General features: G+C 33.9%; 1 protein-coding gene and 1 pseudogene across 2 annotated transcripts in view; one reads left to right on the plus strand and one right to left on the minus strand.

Moving 5' to 3' along the window:
- Window positions 1-22,781, minus strand: part of ADK (adenosine kinase) — a 519,384-nt gene that overhangs the window by 361,892 nt on the left and 134,711 nt on the right. For both annotated transcript variants that reach the window (XM_012759893.2, XM_012759894.3), the window contains exon 4: window positions 8,132-8,210. In XM_012759893.2, coding sequence (XP_012615347.1) covers window positions 8,132-8,210 — 79 coding nt within the window. The remainder of the gene's footprint in view (window positions 1-8,131; window positions 8,211-22,781) is intronic.
- Window positions 12,487-13,663, plus strand: LOC105868788 (heterogeneous nuclear ribonucleoprotein A3 pseudogene; annotated as a pseudogene).

Below are 22,781 nucleotides of genomic sequence, written 5' to 3' on the forward strand. Positions count from 1 at the left end.
CATTTTCTCTTTTTTTGTTGTTGAGCTTACTTATAATCTGTATTTGGAATTCTTTATCTGTCATTTCAATATTCTGATTTTGGTTGGTATCCATTGCTAGAGAGCTGGTGTTCCCTTTTTGGTGTGACCTTTTTTTGATTCTTCATACTTCCAGAGTTTTGTTTGTTTGTTTGTTTGTTTTTTGAGACAGAGTCTTACTCTGTTGCCCAGGTTAGAATGCCATGGCATCAGCCTAGCTCACAGCAACCTCAAAGTCCTGGGCTCAAGCAATCCTACTGCCTCCCAAGTAGCTGGGACTACAGGCATGCACCACCATGGCTGGCTAATTATATATATATATATATATTTTAGCTGTCCAGCTAATTTCTATTCTTTTAGTAGAGACGGGGCCTCACTCTTGCTCAGGCTGGTCTCAAACTCCTGAGCTCAAATGATCTGCCCGCCTCCACCTCCCAGAGTGCTAGGATTACAGGCATGAGCCACCATGCCCAGCCACTTTCAGAGTTCTTTCACTGATTCCTTCTCATCTGGAACAGCTATTGCTTATTTTTGGATTTTCTTTTGTTTAGATAATGTCATGCCCAGTTTAATCTCTGAAATAGTATGTGGTGCCTGTGGGTGAGAATCAACCACACCCTGTAAGACTGAGTCAGAAAATGCTGTAAAGGGCATGCAAATTGACCTGTCAGTAGGTGGCACTTGCTGGAAAGAACAAGCTGCAATGTTGTTTTTGGGTCTTGTAACTGGTTCTAGTCTCTTAGGAAAAGCATTCCAATGTCCCAGGTGGTGGGTGGGTGGAACTTCAGGTGAGTCCTAATTCTCTGCCATAGCAAAGGCAGGTGAGGGAGTACAGCTAGGCAGAGCTGGGTTGGGTAAGCATGCCATCAGGCTCCATAAAAGCTGGCATGGTATGTCTGTATATTCTTAAGATACATAAATGTAAAGACTTTTAAAAAGAATAGGTAACCCCAGTTTAATAAAAAAAAAAAGAATAATAAAATGCTTCTTTTTCTCCCATGAAATAAAATATTTTTACTTTTGTGTTTCCCTTCCAATAAAACTTCTCTGAATTGACTAGAGCCTTTAGGTCATCCTCCTTTTATGTGTGGTAAAACTTAATATAGGCAAATGTAAAATCTACTTTGACTTGCACCTCTGATATATGAGGCCCACATTCTTGTTGTCAGTCCAATTTGCTAATATCAAGCTAAATGTCCTCTCAATAAAAGCATGTAAACATAAAATATTTAGAATTTTATTCACTAGCAACAACAGGTGTTTAGATATACAGGAATTAGTTTGTAGTTCTATAAAAACATTCATCTACCTTTCATGTAAATGTATGTTTTAGTATTGTAGCTACTTATTAATCATTTCTTTTTCAATTTATAGATGCATTATATAGGCTTCTCCATGTCTAAAATGTCCATCATTTTAAAACACTCTGAAGGACAGTGGATGTCATCCTAAGTAAAATATCTCTTTTTCATAGAAATTATTTCGAAGCACAGAGGTAATCTGAATTTGTGGTATCAAAATTGGATTTCAAATAAGTTACAGTTTTAGTGAAGAAACCAAGAGTTCTATTTAACTTGGCTGCCCTTTTCTGGTGACTTTTTTCCTTGAGTTCTGAAGCACTCTTATTACATAAAAATGAGCCATTTGCTCATTGTATAAGTTTTTTCTAGCCTCCTTATGGCATCTTCAAATGTCATCAAATATATTTGGAGAAATAGCATATAAATTTTTGTTTTACTTTAATCTTTTTTTCCATTCTCATCCTCAATATATTGCCAAGTTAGAGGGTATTCTTCTTGTCCCACATTTCAATAATATTTTACTACAAGGCATCTTTTCTATGTCCAGCAACAATGACAGCTATCTTTTAGGCACATATCCAAGGAGGCCATCTTCTTGTTTCATTCAAGTCAAAAATCACATTAAGTGCTTCCACACATTTTTTTAAAAAACTGAAAAGTAACCATAAATGTTCATTATGAAAGCATCATATCACAGGTAAGCAAATCACACTGATTTTTAACAGTGTTGTCTATGAGGTATGCAAGACTTTACACAGATAAGATCTTTCCAATTTCATTAATAAGAAGTTTAGACTTAATGAAATTTGCAAAAATGTATACTTCTACTGTCTATCAAATATGCAGGTATATAAATCTTGAATTGCATTTGTACAAAATAACAACATTATGTTTTTGTTGCCTATGGTTTCATTAAAATCTTTAAGAACATGATTTGACAAATCAAAATAACTAACAGCTTTGGGAACATTTTGTTGTTGACATGATTTGGAACATATGTAAGTATGATTACTGGCAAGATCTGATAGAATGAGTTCTACATTATAAAGGGCCAACACATTATCAAAATTTTCCCTCTGATTCTCCCACAGGTCATTAGAGTTCTGAATCAGGAATTGTAACTCTATTCAGTTTCATAAAACGATCAAGGGCACAACATAATAATGCATGTTCATTTGTGTGGTATGCCTAAGCTAACTCACAGGCCATTATTTTCAACGAAGTATCAGTATCTTTTCAGGATACTAAATAATTGTTGACTAATTAAGAAGTAATTGCCTGTCATTTTCTACATTTGCTTTCAGATCCTCTTCTCTACTGTGTCCAATCCCCAATTTTTTCGTGCATATTATGAGGTATGCTGTTTTGGTAATTTATCTCCCTAATCCAGTTATATGAGTTTTATCATTAAAACATCAGGGCCATTTATCCTTCTTTTTGGTAATGTATAGGCTATGGTGGTATTGGTATTGAAGTCTTATCTGAACTCTTAGCAAACATGGTTATAATAACCAAAATGCTAAAAAATTAAATTAGCATTATCTAAATTCAAAGTACACAATTACTCAACAAAGTCAAAGACTAACTTTTAACACTTAACAATTACAAGGTTAAATCGCATACTATATTATTAATAGTTTTCTACTGGTACCAAAACAAATTACTCCAAACTTGGCAGCTTAAACAACAAAGATGTATTATCTTACAAAGACAGGAAAAAAGTCTCAAAGAGGTGTCAGGTCATTCAGGCTGTTGGCAGAATTCAGTTCCTACCAGTTGTAGAACTGACTGTCAGCTAAGGATCATTCCCAGGTACCAGAGACTACCTTCATGCCTTGGCTCATTGCCCTCTTCTACCTTCAAAGTCAGAGGTTAAGTCTTTTTCATACTTCAAATCACTTGCAACCATTTTTTTCCCATTCTCATTCACTTTTAAGTCTACATGTGATTAGATTGTGTCCTACCAGAAGAATCCAGAAGAATCTCCCATCTCAATGACCATAATCTTAATCACATGTGCATAGTCCCACATGCCATGTAAGGCATATTCACAAGGTCCAGGAATTTAGGAGGTAGGCATCTTTGAGGGCATCTTATATTCTGCCTAACACTTATACTTAAGTCACTTCACTCAGTGATACAGCACTGGCTGATCCATTCCTGTGAACCACAAATCACAGTTCCCAATAGTTCCCTCAGTAGTCAGAGGAAAAAGCAAAAGGTCATTATCAATTGAACATTATAATCAGTATTGCTTTCAGTCCCTATTTTTGAAGCCATCTTATTTGTCCAACTTCTACATCTACCACCAGAAAATGTCTTTTGGTATCCCAGAGAAGGGTTTCCCAAGAAGCCAGACTTTCATTGTTAAAACTAGGACAGTCCTGGTCAAACAAGGATACCTGGTCACCTTACCTACATCAGAGAGTAATTTTAAAAGGTGTGTAGTCTGTAGTAAACTATTAATAGAAAACAAGACCTCCTGAAAGGGAAAGTCGCTCTTCAGCATGATGATGTACTGTCATTTAGACATTTTAGTCCAGATAAGCCTCAAAAGAGAAGCAAAATCCATATCTTTGTATTTAACATAACTTATATCATGAGTATTAATTGTTGGCAATCTTTAAAAAATTTTTAAAAACAATGTACAGGTCAGACCATCAATGTGGATCATACTTGGATATAAGCCATGACTTTGTTTAAAAGCAGACTCAACTCGATCAAATATTGGTTCAAATCCTGACTCCATCATTATTAGCTATATTTTTCAGTGACAGAGAAACTAGGAGTAAAGGAGAATTCAAACAGATAAGAAAAGAGAGGCTGGGCACCGTGGCTCATGCCTATAATCCTAGCACTTTGGGAAGCCAAGGTGGGAGGATCACTGAGGCCAGGAGTTTGAGACCAGCCTCGCAACAAGAAAGAAACATACAACATAATCCGGCACCTTTGCTACTAGGTTGTTCCTGTCACCTTTCTACTGGATTTGCCTAGCCTTATACAAAGCTTCAAGCCCAACCTCAATTTCATCATTCATTCAACCCATAGGATACAACCAAAACTGTATTAGGATTAATCACTTTGTGGCTCTAAATATTTTCTTCAGATTATACTTAAACATTTAGGAAAAACAGCTTAAGTTACCAGTTACTGACTAGAACAACAACAAGCACATAGCAGATGTTCTGTAAAAAATAATTCTATGTACAAAGGGGCTAGTACCACCTATTAATGGAAAATCTGAGAAAGTCTCTCTAAAAGATATTTCTTCTAACCGAATATTTTTCAAAGCTGTATGGATATTCCTATCACAAATTACATTTTTACAATGTAATCAGATCATCAAATAGAAAGGAAAAATAGTCCGAAAATCTCTGGGGAAGTGAAAAACCACACAAGATACTCAGTTGAGGACTAAATTCCAGTAAGTATTTTTAAGAGAATGAAATTCACAAATCTGGTTCCTCTGTCCACAAGTAAGTAAATTTAAATCATGTGAAGATGAATAAAATTTGGGAAATGGTGAGGGGAAGTCTTTAATGCTCATATTTTCCAATTTTCTTTTAAAAAGTAGTATAACCTTTCTTAAAACTCATTCATAATCTAATTTAATCCTTATAACTTCCATCTGAACTAAACTTTTACCTCTTCATTTACAGATAAAACCACAGGAAGGTGAATAAATTGATCATGTCTTCATAACCAGTAAAATGAAAAAGCTTGAACTCAAATTCAGTTCTAATGTACTCCCATGCTCCCAGGAACAAACCCATGCTCTTGGCCTGTTATATTGCCTCATTGATTACTGAATAAGCTAATGAAATGTGTAACTTAAATTAGGCTAATGTTCCCTATAGAAGCATTTCTAAAATCTGTATGTTAAGTTTTTTATTAATTGTGGTAAATTATACGTAACCCAGAATTTATCATCTTAACCACTGAAAAGTGTGTAGCCACAATTCTACTTTCTGTCTCTATGAATTTGACTATTCTTGGTATCTCATATAAGTAGAATCCTACAGTATTTGTTCTTTTGTAATTGACTTATTTCACTTTACATATGTCCTCAGGGTTCATCCACGCTGTAGCATATGTCAAAATTTCTTTCCTTATTGACAATGAATAGTATTGTTTTATATACATGTAAATTACACACACACACTCCCACACACACACCACATTAAATATACCCTTATACACACACATACATACACACACACATACATTTTGCCACGTGCTGGGCAACATGGCTAGACCGTAACTGTACAAAAAATTAGCCAGGTGTGGTAGTGTGTGCCTATAGTCCTAGCTACTTGGGAGGATGAGGCGGGAAGATCCCTTGAGTCCAGGAGTTCAAAGCTGGACTGAGCTATGATAGCGGCACTATACTCCAGCCTGGGTGACAAAGCAAGACCATATCTATGAATGAATGAATGTTGGTTGAACTAAACTGAATTGAACTGAACTGCTCTGCAAATGATTTAAAGGAATGACTGACAGTCTGAGAATCAGAATAGGATTTCAATTCCAAATATACCACCAATTACAAAGTAAAAATATTGTATGAGCTTACTCAAAACTTCTATTTTATCATCTTGCTAAAGAACAAATAAACAATTACAAGAATACCTTGTTACAAAGCACATGAAGTATTACAAAAAGTGCAAAAGAATAACAATAGGCAGGGCATGGTGGCTCACACCTGTAATCCTAGCTCTCTGGGAGACCGAGGCAGGAGGATCGCTCAAGGTCAGGAGTTCAAGACCAGGCTGAACAAGAGCGAGACCCCGTCTCTACTATAAATAGAAAGAAATTAATTGGCCAATTAAAAATATATAGAAAAAATTAGCCAGGTATGGTGGTGCATGCCTGTAGTCCCAGCTACTCAGAGACTGAGGCAGAAGGATTGCTTGAGCCCAGGAGTTTGAGGTTGTTGTGAGCGAGGCTGACACCATGGCACTATAGCCCGGGCAACAGAGTGAGACTCTATCTCAACAACAACAACAACAAAAAGAATAACAATAGGCAATGACTGTTGTATTAGTGAGACCAACATCAGATAGAAATCTGAGAGAGAACTTGATATTAATTATATAATTAATACATTTTGAGAAGATAGAAATTGATGAAGATCCCCCAGAAAGGAGATAATTTATTAGTGAACAGCTAATAGCTCCCCAAATCTAGGAGGAGAAAAGACTGAAAATGTAGCAGAATATGCTTTGATAAATTGAGGCTTTAAGAAAAATATCTGTTGTAAACAAAACTATGTTGGCCTCCACCCCTACCAAATTCATAGATTGAAGCCCTAATCCCCTATGTGACTGTATTAGGAGACAGGGTCTTTAAGGAGATAATTAAAGTTAAATGGGATCATAAGGATGAGACACTAATCAGTAGGACTGGGTTCCTCATAAGAGGAGGAAGAAACACCAGACATCTCTCTCTCTAAAGGTGCATATAGGGAAGGCCAGGTGAGGCCAGAAAAAGAGGCCTCCCAACAAAACAACCCTGACAGTACCTTGATCTTGGACTTCTATACTCCAGGACTGTGAGAAAATAAATTTCTGTTGTTTAAGCCATCTAGTCTATGGTATTTTGTTATGGTAGCCTGGGCAGACTAATATAATATCTAAGGACAAAAAAGTAAATTTTTTTTTCTATTAATCTGAGTTCACATAGTGACAAGCAGGATGTTTTACAAATTAAAAAAAATTACAAATATGACAAATACAAAGACTTTCTCTCAGGCCACTTCACAATAATGACCATCTTAAAGATTAATTTTTACAGCCTAAAATATTTTAAACACTATTATTAAGTTTGAGCTTTGGAAGTATGTGGAATAATTATACTATAGGTCTAAATCAACTAAGACTTACTTCAAAGGAAAAGAAATCATTTTGAATTTTCCTTGTCAATTTTCTACTCTCTAGTCCTTGAAGTTAATTAGAATTCAAAGGGAAAGGCATTAGTCAATGAAAAAGAAAAATGATGCTATTTCATCAGAATTGACCTATGATTGTAGTGAGTGGGATTCTGAGCTAGCTTTCAAATTGCAGAGGTCAAAACCAAGAGGCATATAAAGCTGTTTTGTATCTTTCAGAGTTGCAAGTTTAAACAGACTACCCACATTCTCATTCAAGTCACTAGGTTAAACTAGTGACTCAAAGAGTATCTCAAAATGGGTTTATTCAATTTCCCATTGGAAAATATGAGTATAGGTACTGATATATAGATTCATATATACATAAAGGATAGATCCCAAGTGTATATATACACATACTTAGATATAAATATATCATGTATATTTATGTATGCATATGAATTTATGTATCTGTACACAATACAGAAGAATTTGTAGTATCTTATGGTAGGCATGTCCTTTCTAAAGAGACAGGCAGAAAACACAGAAGCCATGAAGTTTAATTATATTAAAAACTTAGATAGTTATATTTAAGAACTTTAGCATGGTAAAAGATACTACCGAGTTAACATATATATAAGAAATAAGGAATACTTTCAACTTATAAAATAAAATCCATGATATGAAGAATTTCTACAAATTACATGAAAAATTATAAAATAGCAAAAGGATACAAGTAATAAAGAAAAGAAAATTAGCAACAAACATTAAAAGATGTTCAAGCTTACAATAACCATCTAATAATTTTTATTAGATGGAAAATGACTGTTAAATCCCAATTCAAAATGAACAAAACTATTTTGCAGCAACAAAATATACATTGGAATAATTATGCAGAATGGTCAAAAGTCTAGAATCATTTTAACTTTTAAAATAATCAACCAACCTGAGCAACTTTCATTGAATTCTGGGTAGAGCCACCAGCATGATATTCAACTTTGAATTTTTTTACAAGTTCATCAAACCTGTAAGGAAATCACAGTAGAAAAAAGTAAGTTAGCATCTGTTAGTTGTCACAATGCAAGTTTTTCTGGTTAGAAGCACATTAAAACACAATTAGTGGAATTTTTAAATTGTATAATTATTGTGAATAAATGACTTAAATATTGTATAATAAATATGCTAAATTTCACATATTTAAGAAACTTTTCCCATAAGTATACAACCAAAAGAATTAAAGTATATAGACTGTCCATATTCAACCATAAGACTATACAGAAAGTAAAAATACAAATTAATAAATTGCCAAATGCAAGTCACATATAGCAAATTGGTGAAGTCAAAATCAGAAACCCAGTCTCATAATTACTTGTTAACTACAAACATGCAGAAATCAGTATACATTTCTCCTCATTTCAGATAACTCAAGAGTTTTCTATACAACCAAAATTTCACATATTAATGTTACCCTTGGAATCAGTTCAAGATATATAAAAATTATAGGCCCTTACACTTAAAGATGGATGAAAAAGCATTATGTTCACTTCCTCTTCCATGTCTTACTGAATATCAAAAAATGTTTTATATATAAAAAATGAATAGAAGTATAAAAGCACTGCAAAGTAAATAAAGAAAGGTAACATAAGCAGACCGCAACTTTGAGAAATAACAAGTTCTAGTTTAACAGAAAGCAAATGTAGTAGAACTGACAAAACACTGATAGGAGACACACTAATGAGGGAAATTACTTTGAACATTGTATTTGCCCAACCATTTCTATCTTATTCAAAGGAATAAAATGTTTAAGTGTGCCAGCTATCCATAGTAAGCCCTCCTTACTTGGGCAATTGTATAGATTCCTAGCTATTACCTGCCTCATTTTTTTGTCTTTCTTTTCATCTTTTTTTTTTTGGAGCAGAGGAGACTAACAGCTTTATTAATATATAATTCACATACCACGTTTCTCCGAAAATAAGACACAGTCTTATATTTATTTTTCCTCAACAAGACACCCTAGGGCTTATTTTCAGGGGATGTGTTATTTGTTTTAAGCACGGTACAATAATCTACATTTATTCAAATATAGTTAAGTCGTCTTCTTCTGGAACATCATCATAACTCCACAAACCCCAAATTCCATCCTGAATTTCTTGCGACTCTATTTCCTTTAGAACCATTGGCCCCGATCTCTCATGTCAAGCAATAGAGCTCTCATGGGGCAGATGAGAAGGGCTGCTCATCTTCTTTAGCACTCCACGACGAAATGCATGGGTTGTGCAGACAGGCTGCATAGCCACACCCATCACTAGGTCTTATTTTCGGGGTAGGGCTTATATTGCGCAAATGCTTAGAAATCCTGCTAGGGCTTATTTTATGGGGAGGTCTTATTTTTGGGGAAACACAGTACTATAAAATTCCCCTATTTAAAATGTATAAGCCAACTGGTATTTGGTTACTAAATTCTTTCATTTACCGTTATTTTCAAGGTTCATCCATGTTGTAGCATGTTTCAGTACTTTATTGCTTTTTATGGCCACATAATATTCCATTATATGTATATACCATATTTTGTTTATCCATTCATCTTTCAGTGGACACTTGGGTTGCTTCTTTTGTCTATTATGAATAATTCTACTATGAATATTCATGTAAAAGTTTTTGTGCGGACATAATGTTTTTATTTCTCTTGGGTGTGTATGTATTAGAATTGCTGGGTCACATACCTCCAATGTTTACCTTTCTGAGGAACTTCCACACTATTATCAATGTCCTGCCTAGTTTTAACACAGAGACAATATAGGGAAACCTGCCTAATTATATGAAAAGAAGCAACTAGAGAATAATAGAATTTCTTTGCATTAACTTAACACTACTGAAATTTAAAAAAATAAATAAATCACTAGTTGCATGGATGATCTTAGCAGTAAAAGTATGCATGGATAACAACTAAAACGAGGCCAGGTGTGGTGGCTCACTCTTATAATCCTAGCACTCTGGGAGGCCAAGGCAAGAGGATTGTTTAAGCTCAGGAGTTCAAGACTAACTTGAGCCCTGAGCAAGAGTGAGACCCTACCTCTACTAAAAACAGAAAATTAGCCAGGCATGGTGGTGCAAGCCTGCAGTCTCAAGAACTTAGGAGGCAGAGGTAGGAGGAATGTTTGAGCTCATGAGTTTGAGGTTGCTGTGAGCTAGACTTATGCCATGGCACTCTAGCCTCCACCCTTCTACCCCCACCAAGAAAAAAAAAAAAAATAGGAAAGTTGGATTTAAAAATACCAAAGAAGTATTAATATACAGGAAATATAGAAGATGGAAAATTTGAAAGAAAAACTAAAAGGTGTGGAGAATTGATCACGAACCCCAAGATCTATTTAAGAGAAAATACAGAGAGGGAAAATAGAGATAATAAAGAGTAAAAAAGAAAGAATAGGAAAGAAATTTTTCAAACAAGATGAAACATATAATCTTCAGGTTTTTCCAGACACCAAGAAGCTTTACTAGTGATTGGGACTCATGCCTAGACACATCTTATTAAATCTCTAATATTAAGAGAAAACCCTAAAAGCTTATGAAGTAATAAATAATAAATTACCTAAAAAGAAATAAGAATCAGACTAATACCAGATTTATTTTAAAAATACAGGATGCTAAAAAATAATGGAGTAGTGTATTCTATGCTAGCAGTAAAAAAAATATTTTGAAGCTAGAAATCAATATCCACTCAAATTATTAACTTAATAGTAAGGAAAAACAATATTTCCCAATCCTTTAAGCTATGTGAGAAATAAAAATAACTGAGAAAGTATGCCAACAACAATAACAAAAAAAAACAGAAGAAAAATGGCATGTGGTTAAAAAATGAGAGCAATGTATGACTTTGAAAAGGGAAGCCAGAAAGAAATTAAAGTGTTCATTATATACTACTAAATGCAAAATTCTTCTTTTCATGGAAAAGAGTCTGTAAGTATCTCTAATGTTAATAATCAATTTCATAAACAGAGGTTTTAACTGTTATTTAAGTGATAAACTGTTAGAAGAGTTAAAATATATCAGATAAATAAAATGTCTTCCAGAATAGAGTCAATAGAAATTGTATAAATTGTATAAATCTGTTAATTCAAGTAATAGGGCATAACTATATTATTTAGATTTATAATGGTAAACTAAAAACATTAACTCTTATTTACATCTCTATGGAGTAGGTACAGAGGATGTTATTTTTATTGGTGTTGTTTAGTTCTGTTTTTTATAAATTTCTTGAGAGAATGTAAAATAAATGTGCAGTTTTTAAAAAGTGAACACTTGTGTAACCACCACTCAGGTTAAGAAATAGAACACTAAAGTGATTTATAAACTTTCCTGTCCTACAACACATACATATACACTTGACTATTTCTGTGGACTGTAGATTCTGACCTATTGATGCAGACATCTATCCCTACACACTCTACCATGTCTTAATTACTATTGCATTGTAAGTCTTAAATAACAAGTGTCCTTACCTTGTTCTTCTTAATGAGTGCTCTGACTATTCTTGGTTCCTTGCATTTCCATATAAATTTACAACTAGTTGTCAAACTCCAAAAACACCTTATCAAATGGGCATTTATTGAAACCTTAAAATCTGTACCCCCATAATATGCCGAAATAAAAAAAAAGAAAAAAAGAAAAAAAAAAACAACTTATCAGGATTTTGATGGGGATTGTGGGCACTACTTCTATATATCTACACTGGGAAAGCGGTATCCTTCCAATATTACATCATCTAATACATAGTCACAGTATATACCACAGTATATTTATTTAGGTTTTCCTTAAATATCTCTCAATAAAGTTTCATAATGTTTGCCATAAAGCCTGTATATCTCTTCTTAGGGTCACTACTTCATATTTTCTATATTTTAACTATTTTAAGCAATATTTTTTAAACTTAATTTTTAATTGCTGCTGGTATTTAGAAACATACTTCTTCATATCAATTTTTTCCAGCCAAGTTTCTAATATCTAATTAATCCCAATGAATTATCTGTGTTCTTGCCATATATAATCATCATTTGTGAATAATGACAATTTTTTTCCTCCCCTTTTCTCGTCTTAGTGCAGAGACTAGTACTCCCAGCACAACATGCTTAGAAAATAAATAACAGTGGTTGGTAATGGGCAAATTTAGTTTTGTTCTAAATTTTCGTCTGATAAATCCTGATGAATGGCAGGGCAGGTCCAAACTAAAAGTCTTAGAAGTGTTTAATTTTTCACCTTGATTTACTGTTGTATGTATTGCTTTTACTAAAGAGTTAAACTTTTTTGGGTCTCAAAATGGAGGTAAAACCGCCATCCGGTCGCCCCCAGCCCGACTCTGGCCGCCGCCACCGCCAGGGGGAGGAGGGCCATGATCCAAAGGAACCAGAGCAGTTGAGAAAACTGTTTATTGATGGTCTGAGTTTTGAAACTACAGATGATAGCTTAAGAGAACATTTTGAGAAATGGGGCACACTCACAGATTGTGTGGTAATGAGAGACCCCCAAACAAAACGTTCTAGGGGCTTTGGTTTTGTGACTTACTCTTGTGTTGAAGAGGTGGATGCAGCAATGTGTGCTTGACCACACAAGGGTGATGGGCGTGTTGTGGAACCAAAGAGAGCTGTTTCTAGAGAGGATTCTGTAAAGCCTGGTGCCCATCTAACAGTGAAGAAAATTTTTGTTGGTGGTATTAAAGAAGATACAGAAGAATATAATTTGAGAGACTACTTTGAAAAGTATGGAAAGATTGAAACCATAGAAGTTATAGAAGACAGGCAGAGTGGAAAAAAGAGAGGATTTGCTTTTGTAACTTTCGATGATCATGATACTGTTGATAAAATTGTTCAGAAATACCACACTATTAATGGGCATAATTGTGAAGTGAAAAAGGCCCTTTCAAAACAAGAGATGCAGTCTGCTGGATCGCAAAGAGGTCGGGGACGTGGATCTGGCAACTTTATGGGTCGTGGAGGAAACTTTGGAGGTGGTGGAGGTAATTTTGGCCGTCGTGGAAACTTTGGTGGAAGAGGAGGCTATGGTGGTGGAGGTGGTGGCAGCAGAGGTAGTTATGGAGGAGGTGATGGTGGATACAATGGATTTGGAGGTGATGGTGGCAACTATGGCGGTGGTCCTGGTTATAGTAGTAGAGGGGGCTATGGTGGTGGACCAGGATATGGAAACCAAGGTGGTGGATATGGCGGTGGTGGAGGAGGATATGATGGTTACAATGAAGGAGGAAATTTTGGAGGTGGTAACTATGGTGGTGGTGGGAACTATAATGATTTTGGAAATTATAGTGGACAACAGCAATCAAATTATGGACCCATGAAAGGGGGCAGTTTTGGTGGAAGAAGCTCGGGCAGTCCATATGGTGGTGGTTATGGATCTGGTGGTGGAAATGGTGGATATGGTAGCAGAAGGTTCTAAAAACAGCAGAAAAGGGCTACAGTTCTTAGCAGGAGAGCGAGGAGTTGTCAGGAAAGCTGCAGGTTACTTTGAGACAGTCGTCCCAAATGCATTAGAGGATCTGTAAAAATCTGCCACAGAAGGAACGATGATCCATAGTCAGAAAAGTTACTGCAGTTTAAACAGGAAACCCTTCTTGTTCAGGACTGTCATAGCCACAGTTTGCAAAAAGTGCAGCTATCGATTAATGCAATGTAGTGTCAATTAGATGTACATTCCTGAGGTCTTTTATCTGTTGTAGCTTTGTCTTTTTCTTTTTCTTTTCATTACATCAGGTATATTGCCCTGTAAATTGTGGTAGTGGTACCAGGAATAAAAAATTAAGGAATTTTTAACTTTTCAATATTTGTGTAGTTCAGTTTTTCTACATTTTAGTACAGAAACTTTAACAAAATGCAGTTTTGAAGGTGTTTCCTTGTGAGTTAACAAGTAAAGAAGATCATTGTTAATTACTATTTTGTATGAATTTTGCTAAAGTTAACTGTAAAGAAACACCTGCTGACTTGCAATTTAAGGGGAATCTATTCTCCCCATTTCCAAACCCTGATATGAATGGGCGCTGACATGTGGAGAGAATAGATATTTGTATGTTTGTAATGTGTGTTTTAGATAAATAGGATTGGGTATTTAAATTAGCATATTTGTGAATTTAATAGCATTAAGATTACCATCCAATGAAAATCTCAAAATTTCTATTTAGTTTTTGTGCATTTTCTTCCAAAATATAATCATATGATTTTAGTGTGTTAGATTTGCTGAGTCCTAGCTGTGTTTAGAACATCTTCATTCTACATTTACCTTGGTCACATTTGAACTGCTGCCATAGTTTTTGGGTATAAAGAATGTCTACTGCCCACTATTTAAATTCTGGGAAGGGATAGTGGGCGTTTTCCCTCTTCCTCCTACTTTATGAAGACAGTTCTTAAGAACGTTTCAAAATAGAGGACCACTAAGCCTGCTATATCAGAGGAAATTAGTGGGTACTTTTTTTTTTCCTTTTTAAAAGCACAAGAGGCCCATAAATATCTTATTTTCCTTGGTTTAATTTTTTTTTTTCTCTATACACACTTTCAGAGCAAGAGAATAAAAATCATGCGTTATTTAAACCCTTAACTGGCTGGCATGCTTTCTGGTTTGTACCCTATACATTTTGCTGGAGGAAACCAAGAACAGTCCTAGGTATAGTTGTTTAAAATAACTTACTGCAGCAGAAATGTAGCATAGTTGCTTAGTACACTTGGGTGATCTGGAGTTCCTAAATTCCCAACGAACACATTGTTACTTCTTGTGTATATTTCAACCTAAATCATGTTGATGTGAGTTATCAATTTTTTTGGAAGGCCCTGGTTGAGAAGTTTTAGATAATAAGGTCATATATATGTAAATATAAACCAATGTCTACTGTTTTGCGCCAGCTAGTGCTTACAATTTCATTCGAGCCCTAAGTATGTGCCCTGCTGTTATTCTTTCTTTGGCAGTTGAACGTTGAATTCGAGATTTCATATTTTTGTTTTAAGAAGTACTAAGCAAAACAAGCAATAAAAAGGGGAATGGGGCGTGCTAGTGTTTGAATATGCTCTCTTGTTGCTTCTAATTCTGTGCCTCTGTGCATTATTAATATTTGGGTGCATGCAATGCCAGCATGGAAATTGGTCTTCACACATACTGCAGTTTTCCAGAAACACTCACAAACGAATAAATGTAACAGACATTCCATTTGTTAATGGGCATACATGTGAATAAGCAGTGTAGAAAATAGGCTAATATTAGAAAATGGTTAAGTACTTAAAACAACTTCAAGTGTGGTTATATAAATGGACACTGTCAATGTTCATAATTTCAACCTGGGTACCTGGTCAAAATGCTTGGGGAAACATTTTATTAAAATTAAGCTAAATTGAAAAAAAAAAAAAGAGTTAAACTTTTTTAAATGTTAAAGATTTATGTCTACTAATATTGATAATATTCCATTATCATGTCAATTTAGAATGTTAAATTACAACAACATATGCACAATATAATCCCTTTTCTTGTGCAAACAAAATTACCCAATATACATTTCTCCTGAAAAGAACCTAGAAGAATACAACCTAAGTGCTAACAGTGGTTATCTCCAAGTCAGGAGCAATATATATCTTTTATATATTTGTTTTATTTGTGCAATAAGCATATAAATTGTTTCATAATTTAAAAAAAATTAAAAATCAACTTCATTTTATAATAAAAGAAGAACATAGCAATCTTCCACACAGTTATTCAAAAAAATTATATATAAAATAAAACTGAATAAAAAGCACACAGCAGAGACGTAAGTGAATCTGAAAGAAGGAGACAGGGAAACTTTAACATTTGAACTAAAATTTGACAGTTAAGGAAGAAAAAATATTCAGGGCAGAGGGTAAAACAAAAAACATGACATAGTCAAAAAAACAGGTTAAACACATACTAAATATAAGTTAAAATCAAAGTAGTAAAAACCAGCAAAGTTAACTGCTAGGCTAGTAAGTTCAGACATTGTTTCAAAACTTACTAGAAATTATTAAAATCTGTTTAGTAATAGTGTGAAAAGCATATATTTTTTTTTATTGTGATAGCACTGTTTGGAGCACAGGGTAAAAATAGGCAGATTGTCTGCCTTTAGAATAACTCAGACCAAAGAGGATAAAATACTGAGCTAAAGGGATAGAGAAAAAGGATCAAACCCAAGAATCATTCTGAAGTTGATGACACAGGATGTGATTAATAACTAGAAGTGGAAAAGGGGAAGAGGGATGATTATTCTGAGATTTCTAGTTTGGATGACCAGTTGGATGGTGTTAGGAAAGAGAATACATGAGAAAAGAAAATCATAAGGAGCAAAGGAGACTCCTAAATAGTTGACTAACAAAACAAGAAACATTTCTCTTCAGGAAACTGATTGTACTGTAACAAGATTTGTTTCCTTTAATTTCTTACATGGATTGGGCACCTACGTCATATCTTGGTTTTCTCTGTGTACTTTTCTCGCTGATACAAAATTTTTTGTTTACCCATGAGTAATTAGTCTAACTTGTCTGTATAAAAAAGTATCAATGCACCCACTGGAAAACAGAAAGGACCATGTATCTCTAATGAAAGAAAAGGAAAAGTTTAGGCTAAAATATTAATAAACTTCAAACTAAGATTATACAGAGAAATAATTATGTATAAATCTTAACTATTTTCTAAATTGTTTAGGGATAAAAGAGTTTATCGTATCTTTACATTTTATAGGAAATGTCTACATATTTTCCTTATGTGACTTTCTATAAGGAGTGAAGTATTTTAGTATTTTATAGATTGATTCTTTCTCCTGATTCTTACTTTCTCCTTTTAGTTGAGCTTCTTTGTCTGAATGGAGTGGACATACAAACACCTCAATCAAAAGACTGGCAGAATTAAAGGACAGTGTCTGATCGATTTTCCTATTAACAACCTATTTCCAAAGCCCAAATTAATAAAGTATTAATACATAGCAATTATGATATTTAAAAAACTCCAAAGGAATGTTATGTATATAAAATGCAAGAGAGAACTTGAATTCTAACTCCTGGATAATAGTTTCCTATTGATAGAAGCAAACAAAGAATAAGAACAAATTTGATTATATGAAAAATTTGCATTGAAAAAGATCATTTTCGAAGCTGTATAGAAAATGGAATTGCCCAGAGTGGTGGTGTACATCTGTGTGCCTGTTGCTAGGGAGGCTGAGGAAAGAGGATCACTTGAGCCCATGACTTTCAAGCCAGCCTGGGCAACATAGTGAGACCCAGACATAGTGAGACACAGTGAGTTTCCAAAATAAAAATTGAAGCTTTTCTATCTAAAAGTAAAACTGAACAGATAAAAAATTTAAGTAAAATATAAAGGAAAAGAAATGCTTAATAGGAAAAGGGATATTATCTTTATCAAAAATAAATGCTCATACAAAAGAAAAATAAAATATGTCACAAAAATGTTCATACTCTGTTATCATAAAATTCTATTTGGGGGACTCTATCCTAGCGAAGTAATCCAAATCATAAAAAAATGCTACATGAAAAGCTGCCCATCCTATATAATAAAACTAAAAACAACATGAACAACCAAAAATAAAAGAAATTAAGTAAATAATGGTAATTATCATTGAAAAAAATTAAACTTGTAATATTATAATTACTTATATGTTGCATTGTTACAAGTAATGACAGCTTATAAAATATAAATAATATAGTGAATAAATGCATTAAACAAATATATGAAAATGACATTAAAAATAAGAAGCAAATTAAGATAAAGTCAAAAGAACAAAAATGTACAAAGTGCAGCTTATGAAAGCTGAAATATAACATGGGATGTCCTTATACTTAGTGTTCAATGAAATTATCATAGTATAAAAATTCAATGTGACCAGTATTTTTTTCCTTTAAAAATTAATAGAAAATGACCAAAATTAATAGAAATTGACATACACACAGCCTTTTATTATATAAGCCTTTTCCTTATGTTTTTTACAATTTGATGATGTACTTATATTCATTTTATAACAAAAACATTTTTATTTAAGAACACTTTTAAATAAAAACTAATGTCACAGGAATGTAATTTAGAATTTCTTGAGGACTAACTTTATGGACAAAAACAAAAACAATACCATACCTTCAACAAAAGTTTTAATACCTGTTCTGACAGTACATAGGAGAATTTAAATTCTAAGTAATGCTTTCTTTCCACTCTCATATCACATATCATGAAATATTTCATAAAGAACTGATAACTGCTAGATAATTAACATGATAGCTATAAATCTGCTTTGCTTTTAAGAAGAAAAGCATAGTACAAGGAAGTGAAGAAGCTTTCAAAGAATAATGAATAATGTGGTAGGAAAAGCTGTGACTAAATACTGGTCTTTTGATCCTGGTTTAGTATTAAATCTCTTGAGATATTATACTACTTTACAGTGGCATTGTATACAAGAAAAGGCATCAAATGAAATGATTCAATGTAGAAATTTAAAGTCTACTAAAACAAAGACAGCATTAACTTCTGGTAAAAATAAAAATAATGCTGATGATCATTAGCTTCCTACTGCCAGCAGCAAGAGCTTTTAATTGTGGAACAGCTGGGCAGTGACTAAATGACCAAAGTAAACATAGGCAAGCTAACACAATCCATCATTTACAATAAAAGCCCTTTTGGCATTGAAATCAAGGCACAAGTATTATTGCAAATAAATGCAGGATGGTATATAACAGAGAAATTCACCTTTTCAAAAGCAATAATTATTATACTAACTACAACAGGGACAGATAGGTTATACAAAAGTTCATGAACTGAACAATTTGAAGGAAGAGAATTATGATGTTATATTGAAGAGAGAATAGTTAGATTTTGTTGCTTGTCATTAAAATATACAGATCATTTCATAAGACTTCCAACTAGTTTCCACATTATAAAGTTAGAGCAAAGAAAAAATAAATGATTCTAATGATTTTTAATAAGTGAGATACAGAAACATAAGAGACTAAATAATACTACATCTGTTGTAACATGCCTATTTAACTTAATAGAAAATTTAGCCCTCAAGAATAATGAATAGGCCGGGCGCGGTGGCTCACGCCTGTAATCCTAGCACTTTGGGAGGCCGAGGCGGGCGGATCGCTCAAGGTCAGGAGTTCGAAACCAGCCTGAGCGAGACCCCGTCTCTACCAAAAATAGAAAGAAATTAATTGACCAACTAAAAATATATATACAAAAAATTAGCCGGGCATGGTGGCGCATGCCTGTAGTCCCAGCTACTCGGGAGGCTGAGGCAGTAGGATCGCTGAGCCCAGGAGATTGAGGTTTCTGTGAGTCAGGCTGACGCCACGGCACTCACTCTAGCCTGGGCAACAAAGCGAGACTCTGTCTCAAAAAAAAAAAAAAAAGAATAATGAATAATCAGCACACAAAAGTAAATAAAATCAAGTATATGAAAAGTAAGGAGAACAATGTTTGTTGGGAGATGCTAATATAATAACTATTAAATATAAATGTGAGAAATTTAATAGAAAATATTAAAAATATAAACTTCATATTTTCTGACATTCCTTAAAAACCTAAGTGACTAACCAAGGTATGATATTTTTCATATTACATAAAGTTAATTCCTAACAAGTCTGGCAATCTATGTTCAGCCTAAATATGTCATGGTAACAGTATAGTAACTACTGGTCCTAAAGATTTATTCCTAATTTCTAATTTAAACATGATTGATCAACTATTATATTTCAAAAATATATCTATTACTAAAGACATTTTAATATTTGCTATAAATGTTGACTTTGAAAAGAATATATAAAGAACTCTCAAAACTCAATAATGAGAATGCAATTCAATAAAAAATGGGGTAAAACGATTAATAAAAATGTTACCAAAAGAAATATAGATAGCAAGGCCTGGTGTTGTGGCTCAAGCCTGTAATCCTCCTACTTTGGAAGGTTATGGTGAGAGGATTGCTTTAGGCCAGTAGTACAAGACCAGGATGAATAAGAACGAGATCCCGTCTCTACAGAAAATAGAAAAATTAGCTGTGCTTGGTGGAGTGTGCTTCTAGTCCCAGCTACTCGGGAGGCTGAGGTAGGAGGATCTCTTGAGCCCAGGAGTTTCAGGTTGCAGTGAGCTATGATGATGCCACTGCACTCTAGCCCAGGCAACAAAGCAAGACCCTGTCTCCAAAAAAAGGAAAAAAGCAATTATAGATAGCAAATAAGCATAGAGCTCAGTATTATCAGGCACAAAGGAAACCCAAAATAAAACACAAGGAGATACATTAGAATGGATTTTTAAAAAGATTACAATTCCAAGTACTGTACTGACAATACTAATTGCTGACAAGGCAGTGTAACAACTGAAACTCTCAGACACTGCTGATGAAACTGCAAAACAGTATAGCTCCTTTGGAAAACAATTTGGCAATTTCTTCAAAAATTAAACATATATTTACTTGACAACTCAGGTATATGAATGTTTGTAACAGCCTTATTAATTATCTCCAAACACTTGAAACAACCCAAATGTCTATCAATAAATAAACCAATTGTGGTACATCCAGACAAGGAATACTACTACTAAGGGATAAAAAGAAACAAACAAAAAATACCTTCAATAACATGGATGAATCTCAAAAGTATCATGCTATGTGAAAGAAACCAAACATAAAAGGGCTACATATGGTATGATTCCATTTATCTTACATTCTGAATAAGACAAAACTATAGGGACAGAAATCAGAGTATTGGCTGCCAGGGGCTGAGAGAAGAGAAGACAAACTACGAAGTATGAGTCTTAGGAGCAAAGGAAATTTTCTATTTTGATGATGGTTACAAAACTGTGTATGTCCGTCAAAACTCACAGAATTTTATACATAAAAAGTATAAATTTTATTGTATGTAAATTTTACTTCAACATACCTTAATAAATCTCACTTCTTGAAGAATATATATACTATACCTAGGGAACCAATTAAGGAATTCCAAAGGACCGTCTCTATCCATGCAATCACCCATTCACATCGACCTTTGTTATATATGTAGATATGTATGTGCTTACCTACCTACCTACCTACACAGAAAGACATACACATGGACACACAGAGATACATAAGCAGCTCAAAATAATCCTTTGAGACAAAATTAATACCATTATCTTAATTTTCTAAGTAAAGATTCAAACTTAATAGTTCTAGTGACTCATTTTTTAAACTTCAGATTTTGAAATACTTTTAATCTTGTGGACATGCTGAAGGAATAATACAATTAACACCTGTACACCTTTTACCAAGACTCAACAATTTTTAACATTTTATATATCTTTTATTCTTTTCTCTGTAGATAAATAAATATTTAGTTTTTCCAAATCATTTTGGAGTTGGTTGCATATATCATGCACTTTTATCACTTATGATACCTCAGTGGGGGAACTCCTTAAGAAGATGAAGTTTGTATCTATGAAATCATTGGAACACATGAATTTGTAAGGATGTCTAATTCCAATATAATGCAGCCATTGCCTTTGTCTTCTCCCACTCCTTATCTTCTCCCTTTCTAGTATATATATATATATATATATATCTTTTTCCACAGTGAGATTCTTGGCTCTGAGGTCCAGAACAGGGCTCGGTACTCTCTACTGGACAAGCCCCTAACTGGAATGGACTAGGGATGGTGCACTAGGAAGACAGCCTGCCTGATCCTGCCCACCATCCAAAACACAGGTCTGTGACCTGTAAATTGGACTACTTCTTCTCAGGAGTGATGGTGTCTATTCTTGATCTACATTTTCTATGCCCCTCTCCTCTTTTTCAATCTCTTAAGCCTTCCCCCACCTCTGTTCTCCAAATGTACAGAGTTAAAGAAGCAGTAAGAATACTGAAATATGACTCTACTTATATGTTCCCTCTCTTAGCACTTCTGAATGTACAAATTATGTGATTGTATTTGTGTCCCTTGTTTTGTGAAGGATGAGAAAATTCAGATTCATTATCCTCCAAGCCCACTTTAAGTGGCTTTTGATGGAATAAGTGGCAGACTCAGGACTGAAGATCCACCCAATACTTAAGGACACATTAATACCACATAAAATAAAGAATATCTAGCATAAAACACCTTGTATCCTGAAACTACATGAATTACTTTCAAATAAAAGGCAGTTATGGCTTAATTATTTTTAGAATGCAACCAGAAAATGTATCCTAAAAAGCTAGAAAAATAAAAGGTAAAGAAGACAAAAAGGAAGAGAAAAGAAATGAAAGAATAGAAATAGATCTTTAATTTTTAATGTGTCATTTTTCTATTTATCTGACATGAAACAAATATTCCTTGAAATAAAAAAGATTTCAGGATTAAATCTTTTAATGTAGTGTCAATTATTCCTATATGAATAAAATCACTAATAAATAAGATATAAGAATTTTGAAAAGGAAAATGTTCACAAAACTACACTTCACAACTTCTAGTTCTATCTAAGGGCAATTGCTTTCCATTTTCACAGAACAGCCAGCGTGTCATTACAACTGTGGGGGTAGGAGTGGGGAAGAGAGCACACAGCATTATATCAGAAGAAGAAAGAAGACC

This window comes from Microcebus murinus, chromosome 14 (assembly GCF_040939455.1).
Source record: "Microcebus murinus isolate Inina chromosome 14, M.murinus_Inina_mat1.0, whole genome shotgun sequence".
Taxonomy (NCBI): Eukaryota; Metazoa; Chordata; class Mammalia; order Primates; family Cheirogaleidae; genus Microcebus; species Microcebus murinus.